This window comes from Pezoporus wallicus, unplaced genomic scaffold (assembly GCF_028554395.1).
Source record: "Pezoporus wallicus isolate ANWC-B61680 ecotype Strahan unplaced genomic scaffold, APGP_CSIRO_Pwel_v1 contig_7731, whole genome shotgun sequence".
NCBI lineage: Eukaryota > Metazoa > Chordata > Aves > Psittaciformes > Psittacidae > Pezoporus > Pezoporus wallicus.
Genome location: NW_026635361.1, coordinates 818,374 through 829,011, shown reverse-complemented (window position 1 = coordinate 829,011; position 10,638 = coordinate 818,374). Strand labels below are relative to the sequence as shown.

The window sequence follows — 10,638 nt, the reverse complement described above, 5'->3', positions numbered from 1 at the left end:
TGAATGGAGCCCACTAAGGGTGAGTACTGCTGATTTGGATTAAGTTAACGTGTGATGATTTTAGCGCTGCATCTCTAGCACATCTCATCATTCTCCCAGCCTCTGCAGTGCAGGGTACTGTAACCAGGGCTCTCCAGTGTCTGGTTCAAGTGGGGAGGGTTTGCAGATGTTACAGCAGCATTACATCATGTTTCCAAGGCGGGCAGTGGTGTTACTGGTGCATTTGTGTCTGGAATGGGAGGGCTGAGGTTAAAGTGCCACCATGCCCAGCCCCCTGTGGGCAGTGCACCCTGCAGCATCCCCCTAGCCAGTGACCACTGAGGGTGGGATGTCCCGAGACATCCCTGGATGGGACACAGAAACCCGTCCTAACGAACCACGAGGGAAGTCAGTGCTTGCTCTGAGTTGCAGCCCCACGGAGCTGGCTTTCCTGGCCGCTGCCCTGCAGGGGACTTCTAGAGGAGGTCTGGAGGAAAGGCAGTGCCGAAGAAGGTTGGGAAACAGGAGCTGGAATTGGGAAGTACCTGGAAACAGCTGATTCTCAATGACTAAAGGGCAGGGAATAGGTTATGTGTCCGCCTGGCACTCCCATCACATTCAGGCTTTTCCTGCTTTTAACGCTCATGTACGTGTTGCCACTATTCCACACTGGCTTTCCTTTTCCAAACCTGCTGGTCCTGCTTCTGTCAGCCCCTGCGCATTTCCTTGCTGAGATGACTGTCCCTTTGGCTTCCAGGGTGCCCATCACGCTGGGGAGCTGGTAAGCTGTTTCCGAGGCAGGAATGTTGCTGTGCCTGCTTACGGATGGTTTTAGAGTCACACCGCAGCTCGGCATTTGTCGATTAAGAGTATCGCAGTGTCCGTACAGAACACGGGATGTGTCCTCTCGGAGGTGGGTGGAAGAAGGGTGTAGGCAGGAGGTTTGCTGAGCAGCTGTGTTCAGCAGCAAGTCACCGCTGCCCTCTAGTGTCCTGCGGAAGGGAACAATACCCAGCAGGTACCGCTTCTACCGGCCTCAAAATGGGCTGCTTGCTAAACCGGTGCTTTTTTCATCGGGCTCGATGTGCAAAGCAAGCAGCACAGCGAACCTAGCAAGGAATGCTCGCTTTTAAAGCTAGAGGTTACCGAGTATCCCAGCCTGGGTTGGGTTGAAGGGACCTTAGAGCTCATCCATTCCCAACCCCTGCCACGGGCAGGGACCCCTTCCACTAGAGCAGCTTGCTCCAAGCCCCTGTGTCCAACCTGGCCTTGAGCACTGCCAGGGATGGGGCAGCCACAGCTTCTCTGGGCACCCTGTGCCAGCGCCTCAGCACCCTCACAGGGAAGAGCTTCTGCCTAAGAGCTCATCTCAGTCTCCCCTCTGGCAGGTTAAAGCCATTCCCCTTGGCCTGTCCCTACATCCCTTGTCCCAAGCCCCTCTCCAGCTTTCCTGCAGCCCCTTCAGGCACTGGAGCTGCTCTCAGGTCTCCCCTTCAGGAGCCTTCTCTTGTCCAGGCTGACCCAGCCCAGCTCTTTAGATGACAGGGTTGGTTTTCTGTCTATATCCACTTTGTCTGTCTGCATCTCAGATGCCTTGTGACACTCCCACCACAATGACTGATGTCTTTGTTCCCTATTTCTCCTCTCCTCTACGCACACACATGCCCACACCCCACCAGTGCTGGCATGGCTGAGAAGTCCTGACCAGCTTCAGGATCATGGCATCCCTCTGGACTTCCAGGGCCCAGCTCCCACCCAAGACCTCCGTGTGGCTGCACAATTTAATGAGTGACCAGGAAGATGTGACTAGCAAAATAGCGAGGGGTAAAACCAGTGCAGTAGTTCCTTTTGCTGTGTGCAGGGCTCAGGGTGAGGAATGGTCTCAGGCTGCCACGAACATGGGATGCAAGTAACAGGGGAGAGTGGCTGACGGTCAGTGTGAGGCTGTAGTACTGAAAGGCAGAGTCTGGAGTTAGTTTGAGGACATCAGTTACTGCGCTTTAAACTCTATGGACAGAAAGTGCTATATTCTAAGAATTCCAGTAGTGGTTTTCTGTGATTTACTGGTTTACTGAGGCTATTAAAGGCCCTTTGCTTATTTAAACCCCTCTTTTTCTAATGCTTGGTTTTAAGAAGGTGATACTTTTACTGTTGAGCTCTGAAACGAAGGGGAGTCAACCAGAAAGCTGCTACACGCTCAGTGTCTGCCCAAAGATGGGGCAGGAGGGAATCGTTCTTCTCTCTCTGGAGGACACAACCTACTAAAGCACAAGGGAAAAGGGACAATAAAATACCAACGCTGCTCCCCGCAGATGAAGGAAAAAACGTACAGGAATCATTACAAAGAGAACAAACTCTCCAAGCAGACCAGAATGGGGTTGGATTAAAAAAAGTGTATTGGATGGCCAATACAAAATCATAAACATGAAGGTATTAAAAAAAAAAAAGCCATCGAGTATACAGCAAATACTACAGGAAAGCAAAGAAATGGTACAGAAAGGCAGACATCTACAGCAGTCCTCCAAACAGGCTACATGAGAATCAGAAAACAATATACAGGTTTGGTTTGTTTCCCCCCAGATGGCTGGGGGAAGCTGTCACTTACCAGCTTGACTATGACACTACAAGGATACACAATGTCCCGAATTGAAAATCACAGGGGATGTAAGAAAACGTAGCATTAAAATGTGAAAAAGTGCAATACAGATTGTACACTGAACTGAATGGGTGGTGGATTTTTCCTCTTTTTTTTTTTAACCTTAAAAAACCAACTTTGAACAGTTGTTTTAGCATTAAAAATATTCCCCCCTCCCCAAATTCAATGCCAATATTAACATTCATGGTGTTATACAGAAGGAATATTCACAAAGACCCACCAGCTAAGAACACTGTGTATGTAGGATGGCATTTCTTTGGGTATAGGTAAAAAATAGGCAAAGGAAAACATTCCCCTTCCCCCCCCCCCCCCTTTCAGGACAAGGTGTGGATTTTAGTATTTAAATACAAATTCTATAGCTTATTTTGCCCCAAATTGTATTGATTAAAAGTTCCAATCATCATTTTCCGGGTGGCCTGTGGTGCTCTGATTCATTTCCTTTCCTTCCCCCTCAGGAAGGAAACCCAGCAAATGTCCTAGAAGCGATGCCACAAGGAGTCCTGGAACAGAAAGGATGTAAAATACAACCCAAGCCCTGTTGCTCTCTGGGGGATTTCTCAGCTCTCCCTTCTGCTGACAGAGACCATGAAAACAGGCCCAGAGCTTTACTCGGGTGGATGAAAGGACAGGAATGAAGCAAAGTTCTTGGGTTTTAAATTTAAGCAGATGACAGCATTTCCTCTTCCTGCTCTAACAGGTCCAGACATCCAGCAGAGATGCTGTGGACTACAGCAGCAGCACCTCTCGCCTGCAATGCCTGTTACCTGCACGTCCCAGCTCCCACATCTGACTGCTCAGGAGGAGTCAGTAACTTGTGAGCTTCCTTTCAGCCTAAAGGTGAAATGGCAGACGAGCTCCTCAGGCAGCTGAATGCATTTTCTTTTTTACCTAAAATCACTGCAGAGTACAAGTTTGGATTGGAAGGGACCTTCACAGCTCACCCAGCTCCAACCCCTGCCACAGGCAGGGACACCTTCCATTAGAGCAGCTTGCTCAGAACCACATGCAGCCTGGCCTTGAATGTCTGCTGGGATGGGGCAGCCACAGCTTCTGTGGGCAACCTGTTACAGACTGCCCAGAGACAACTTCTTGGGTCGGAAGGGACCTCAAAGCTCATCCAGCTCCAACCCCTGCCACGGGCAGGGACACCTTCCACTGGAGCAGCTTGCTCCAAGCCCGTGTCCAACCTGGCCTTGTTAAAATGGCTAAACTACAGTCCCTCTCTTCAAGCCAGGGAGAAAGAAAACCCCCTTTTCCTCCCCTCACACAGGAGTTCCCTTGTATCCTCCCTTCCTTTCCAGACAGCTCTGCGCCGGCACCCCAGCCACTAACACCGGTTTTCATCTCAACTGGTTCCAGAAGTGTAAAAATAATACACTTTTGCCTTGCTTCTGTCTCTGAGGAATCCTTAGGGAAGGGCTCTTGTTTAGATGGCCTGGGCCAGAACTTCAACTGAGTGGCACTGGGAACATCTGTAGTGTTCTCAGAAGTACGATACGGTGTAGTGCTGATGAGAACAGGTCCCCACAGCCCAAACCTAAGCACTGCCAGTGAGGAGCTGCTGCCTCCCGGCTCAGTGAGCTCCATCTGCACGTCAGAGCTTCACGAGGAGAACTGTCCACTACCACCAACACAACAGAGCCAAAGCAAGCTGCAGTGTCATCTGAACACAAGGATTCACCTTACTTTACAGGAGGAATCAGGACTTTTAACGTTTCTCAATGAGACTCTCACTGCAAGTCAGTAACCAGGGACACAGTATGCTGAAGGTCCACGGAAGGACGTTACAGAAGATGCTATCATTTTCTTCAGTCTTTCGGGTCCATGGAGAAAGACAGGAAATCAACAATAATGAAACCTCCCACTGGATCCCCTCCCCTTCCCCAGCTACTTTTCCCCCACTCAAAATATTGAAACGGCACAAAAAGCGACAAACAAGCCTTTTAAATTACATTTCAATTCAAACAGAGCGGGAATCTCACAGTGATGAGAGGAGAAAGTCAGGCTTTTAATAATTATAATATAAAAATAATAAAAAAAGCTTACAAAGAGCAGTGCAGCATCCCAAAAAGGCCATGGATTAACTGCCAGAAGGGGACGTCAGAATACGCAGGGTAAAAAACAAAACAGAACAACCCACACTGGCAATGAATTTCCATACACGATAGAACAAGCAGTCAAACTTCAGTCTAGGCTGTGGAAAACAACAGTTTCTCCTTTTTCTTCTTCTTCCTTTTTTTTTATTACAATTTTTTTTTTCCTTTTTATAAAAAAAGTTAAAATAAAAACACAAATAAAATTGTACATAAATGCCAATGTCCAACACTGAAAAGGCAGGGCAATCACACCACTGAGACAAAACCTGACCAGAAATAAAACAACCCTCAAGTCCACTTTCTTTCCTTTAGTCTGGATGCTGGAGCTGAGCCTGCTGCATCCCACCCTGCGCGGTCTCAGCAGGTCACTGGAATTCAACTTGGCAAAGACTTCATTGCAGGACGATGACAAGAAGGGTCATCTCTTTTTGACCAGCTGTAGCCCAAACGCTGGTTGGTTCCCATTTCCATGGGCTGTCCCTCGTTCTGGTTTTCCTTTAGTTTTGTTTTTTCTTTTCCTTTTTTTTTTTCTCTTTTTTTTCCTCTGTACAATTCCTTGTGTTCCAAGGCTGAGTCCCAAGACTTGTGACACTGTCTGGAGTCATGTCCCGGTGAGGGCGGTCATGCTGTAGTGATGGCATTAAGGTCCTTCATAAGTCCTTCCAGGTGGGCCATCTCTTTGGTCAGCTCATCCGGTTCATAGTTCTGTGGGAGATGGAAAGAGTGACTGAGGGTAACCTCTTGTCTCTGAAGAGGGACAGAGCAAGAAGTAACGAGAAACAGTCAGTGATTCTGGAGCAGATTGTGACCCTGACACATGAATAAGCAGGAACAGATTTATTGACAGTTACAGGAATTAGTAACTTGAAACAAGTCTCTATTTTAAGCACAGATCTCTTTGCAGCAGTGATTCATAGTTTCACTGACTTTTAAGGCTGTGACCAGCTTATCTGCTTTCCTTGTATCAATTCCTGCTTTGAGATAACAGCTTCCTTTGAACCAAAGTAGGTATTTTAGAAACATCTTCCCAGCTTACTTGGAAAAAAGGTCAAAGGAGAACTGCTCTGAGAATCATTTTGCTTTGCTAAAATCCTACCCCATTTTTAGCCTCATCTCTGTAGCTGCAGCTATACTGATACAGCTATCATCATCACCAGTTGGACTTGATCAACTCAAAGGTCTTTTCCAACCTACACCTATCTATGACTCTATTCTGCCATCACTGCATGGATGCAGATAGATGCCATGAACTGATTCATCTCAAAACCCTTCCTAAGCTGACCAAGTCTTGCCCAGTACCGTGTGGTTTTCAAGCCCTTACATTCTTGGAGCCTTTCTCCAAACCCTCTTTGCTCTCTCAGCACCACTTCCATAGGCAGCATCCAGGCTGCTCGTGGTATTCCAATGCCAGCTCTGCTGATGCCAGATCAGAACCTGCTTCATAGTTTCTGCTCTGTAGGTTTAAAGGCCATTATTAGACCTTATGGCTAGAGTCTAATATTCAGGCTGCTGCTCAGCTGATTGCAGCCTGTACTTATTAATGAAGAAATGTATTAATGGCCATATCTCAGTATTACAAAGTTGATGAATAAACTAACGAGTATGTTTTTGGTACCAACTGAGGGAAAAGAATAAAGTAGGAATGACAACAAGACAGAAGGGCAAAAGTGCACCAAATCAAGGCTGCATACAGAAAGGAAAGCAAGAGGGTGACAAAAGGAAAGGGCAAGAAAGAAACAAGAAGTAATAATAATGATCAGCATTTCCTGTGCCAGTAATGCAGTAAGTTTTTGGCTTGCAATTTCAATGGAAAACAGCTCTTCCAGTGCCTGATGCCCAACACCTCTCCTTTTCTTAAAAGCTGCCTCCAAAGAAGCTCAACAATTGGATGCATTTTCCCCCCAAAATCAGCACACTCCTATATGAGTATCTAAACCCAGATGTGGGGAGACGGCTCATCACCCTGAGGCTGAGGCTCATTCTGGCACTAATGCGAACTCTTCCAGCTGCAGTGACACTCTGGCTGCTCTGCAGCAGTGCAGCAACCTGCAGCTGCAGGACTTTCATAGGATCCAGGCACAGTATGCTGGCAAACCCGAGCGAAATGACTCACATCTCAAAGCCAGCATGAATACATCATCTTCAGCTGTACAGGGAGCAAAAAGGCACTGCTGGAGGCCTTCAGGTCTGCAGACAAAGATGCTCTTTATATCAAGAGAGGCAGGCAAAACCAAGACATGTAGGGCACTACAGCTCCAGTATGGAAGCCCAAGTCATAAACCAAAGCTCCCTTAGGCACAGAGTACTATGAAGAATGCAAAATTAGGTACTGTGTAACTAGGAATGAAGGCATGCTCTTAAACTTTCAGATTCAGAAAGGACTTGAAAACTGAAGTGCCTATTCTCTGAATTTACTGCCTTGTGTACAAAGTATTTGCACTATGGTTTTGGATATGGGTTAACCAGCGCTTGGTGGAAGTCAGAGGACTTGTGATCCTTTCGACACTCTCAGTGCAGACATCACTAAAGCTTCCAAGTGTCACCTAAAGAGAGATTCACCACAGTTTGATCAGCACTGCCAAAGAAAGCCCCTGGCGGTGCTAAGAGTACCTACACTTTCTGAGTCCTCAAGCATCCTGGTGGTCTCCTGCACATCAGGGGCACTGGGGACTACCACGGGCATAGGAGGTCGAGTTCTTCCTAAAGTCCCAATCGATGCAGTCTTCACCGAGTGAACTGGATGGGCAGGAGCTTAAAATAAAGTGTTACACGGTTATACCACAGTTGTACCAGATAATGAATTGTTTTGCCTGTCCAGAAAGCTCTTGAAAGCAGGAGAATAAAAAGGATTCTATTAGAGGAAAATAAGCACTTCGAATTATGGAGTACCGAGTTTGACAATTTGTCTTGCTTATCGATGCAGATAAAAGGGCCTTGAAAGACAAAATTCACCCCAGCCTCTGGCATATTTCCTCTGATGCCCAACGCTCCCCCTCACCCTTTCGGAGCGTCTCTCTTTTCCTTAAAACCCCCTTTTTGTGCCCGCTGTTCCCTGCTCACCTTGCTGCGTTAGCAGGGGCGTGCTGGGCAGCGCAGGGTCGTACGCGGAACCAGCAGGTGGAACGGCTGGCACTGCAAAGCTCTTCAGCGGGTGGGAAGGACGCACGTGGGCCGTGGGCAGGTTCTGAGCCGAGTCCTCCTCTTGTGCGTTAGCCAGGTAGGACCCTGTGGTGCTTTCCAGGTCCTGGTGGTCAGCACAGGTCTGGGATGAGGAAGCCGGCATGGTGTCTGTGCTGGGCGTGTTCCGAACAGATTCTACAACACACACGACAAGGAGAGGTTTCTTTTCTGTAACAGAAATATCCTCTGTGGGCAGATGAAACCAGGAGTGTCTGCAAGTACCTTTTCCAAGGTCACTGCTAGAAGCTAAGCACTGAATTCACAGATTAACCATCTGTGTAGCAAATGACACCAACTCTGTGTAACTGCTCTGTTCTGAGGTGAATGACAATGACTGTCTAATAACAGAATAAGCCTGAGGACTGAATGATTCCATGGGTATAATACCAAATCAAGACTTACACTGAAACAGCCACATGGAGTAAGACCTTGAATAAACAGCATGAAACACAAATCTTACTTTACCCTGGAGTATTTCACAGGATTGGCCTTCTTAAACAGGTATACATAATATGTGCTGACAAGCCAAACTGCTCCTGAGATAGACTTGAAATCCCTTTACTTACTGAAAACCCTTTACTTGCTGCCTTTATTTGCTTGTTTTCATCAGGCTCCACTCTGCTGAATCTACTGATCTAAGAAAACTGTGAGATGGTGTCTTCAATTGAGGGCATCGTGATCCTACCTGGACCACATGCAGGGAACGATCTGGACTGTGAGAGCTGCCACTTCAGGAGTACAAAGAGAACAAGGGAAACCTCCAACTTGCCATCTGCCTGGGTATTTGCAGCCTCCTGAATTGCTTCCATAAGGAAACAAGTTGTTGGCTGTGGCACCTTAGTTAAAATGTAACCTTAAGCTTGAGAAGCTCAGAATTCACTTCATCTCATGATATTACTTACGTGCAACTTAGAAGTACCCTCTCACTGGAGACATTACAAGAACTACAGCAAATGCCTGGGCTTCAGGCCTGAAAATCCTGCATAGGAATCACCACAATTCTCTGTGTGCTTCAGGAAGATCAATCAAAGCCAGCTCTCAGCAGCAAAGGCTGGATTTTTGTCCTCTCTTGGTTTTACATGGAACTAATTAGGATAAAAGTTGTTGTATTAAGTAGATTAAATGAGATTTAATCTGATGTTACAGACTCCATGGCTGAAGGCTCTAGAATAAGGAATCTTCCTACTTGAAGCTATATATAAAACATTAAGCTTCCTTTTCCGAGGACATCATCACCTATCACAACATCTGATCTACACCACAAACTGTTCACAGAAAACCCTGTCAAGGGTTTGGTCTGCCCCCGCTCAGGGCACACCGCAACAGAGACCAACCAAGTGAAGTGTCAGGCTTTGATTGCCACTCATCGTTCCATTACGAGCAAAATCTGTCTGCTCATTAATGTCTCACCTGTGGAATTGGCCCTGTCTGAATGGGACATGGATGTGCCAATCGGCCACGGGTTGACCTGGTGATGGAGATAGCTGCGAGTTGGAGAAGCGAGGCTGCCGGAGTGGAAATGATGGTGAGGGTTATCGAGTGAATGGATGGGATGAGCACTAATCACAGCTGTGAATGAATACAAGACAGAAAAATGCTTAACATACAGACAAGCATGCACGTGTAGTGAAACACCACATCCCTCCCATCCCACCAAGCCCCTGAACAGGGGACGCAGGCTGACAGCGAGTAAATCTCAGCAGGTTCACAATGACACCAAGATGACCTGTTTCAATCCCAATTTTCCAGCACTTCAGCTCCCTCCCTGCCAAACCACATAATGGCTGCAGCTCTGCATTCCAAAGCAGAATCTGGAGGAAAACCTGCTCCTATGAAAAGCCACATCCCTGGGAAGTTCACCCTGCCACCTAAGCCAGCTTAACCTGCTGGGCTTTGCCAGTAACTCACTGGGCTATCAGACCTACATCACACGTATCTTTACAGGTCAACTTGTACCACCTGCTCCTAATTAAGATTGTGATGAGCTGTTTCCAGGAAAAGTTCACATGAAGAGCTAAAATGTGGTGTGGTAAGAAAAAACCAGCCCTTTGCTTCTTAATATCCTTTCAGGTTTTTGTATTCCAGTTGTCAAAGGAGGAGCTAACCAGGCACACCCCATTACTGCGAATTACACTAAAACTGAACACAGTGAATTACCATCATTTAGGATTTAAGAGGTAAATAACTATGCTTGAACAGTAGGAGGCAAAAAAAAATCCATAGGAAGGTATCTGCAGGCAGTCTTTAACACACGAAATGGTCCTCCTGCCTTCTGCTTGCTGAGAAAGGCCCTCACGTACCAGAGAGTTTTCTGTGGAGCTTCTGCAAAAAGGCATCTACAGACATTACATCGACGTTTCCACTTACTATAAAATAGAAACCTACAGCTGGAAGCCCTCAGAGCTTTTGCAAACAGAATAAAAAAGTCAAAGTCACAAACCCAATCTTCAGCCCTCAGGCACCAGAAGACCTTACACATCCTTCCTGACATTCAGTGCATCATGCTAACCTGTCACAGCAAGCCAGCTATGTCTGCTTCTGGTTTGCTCCTTCTGGACAAGGCAAGATCTAATAAAGAGGGGGAAAACAAAGCGGTTTTCCAAGCAAAGGCAGCAGGGCTGGTATCACAATGAGAAATCAAAGCTGGGGTTTGTGCTGCAAGGAAAAAGTCATACCCACAACTCGATCTGCAGCATTATCACATCAGCTTGAGTACAAGCAAAAGGT

The 10,638-nt window shown here is 46.9% G+C and overlaps 1 protein-coding gene across 9 annotated transcripts in view; it reads right to left on the bottom strand.

The window, feature by feature from the left end:
- Nucleotides 1-5,238: 5,238 nt before the first annotated feature.
- Nucleotides 5,239-10,638, bottom strand: part of NEO1 (neogenin 1) — a 186,753-nt gene continuing 181,353 nt past the window's right edge. For 6 of the 9 annotated variants that reach the window (XM_057421010.1, XM_057421018.1, XM_057421027.1 and 3 more), the window contains 4 exons: nucleotides 9,322-9,480; nucleotides 7,792-8,046; nucleotides 7,346-7,482; nucleotides 5,239-5,436 (listed from right to left, as the gene is read on the bottom strand). In XM_057421010.1, coding sequence (XP_057276993.1) covers nucleotides 5,353-5,436; nucleotides 7,346-7,482; nucleotides 7,792-8,046; nucleotides 9,322-9,480 — 635 coding nt within the window. In that variant the 3' untranslated portion in view covers nucleotides 5,239-5,352. Of the gene's footprint in view, nucleotides 5,437-7,341; nucleotides 7,483-7,791; nucleotides 8,047-9,321; nucleotides 9,481-10,638 lie in introns of all 9 variants that reach the window. The other 3 variants (XM_057421075.1, XM_057421082.1, XM_057421045.1) reach the window with 2 other exon arrangements.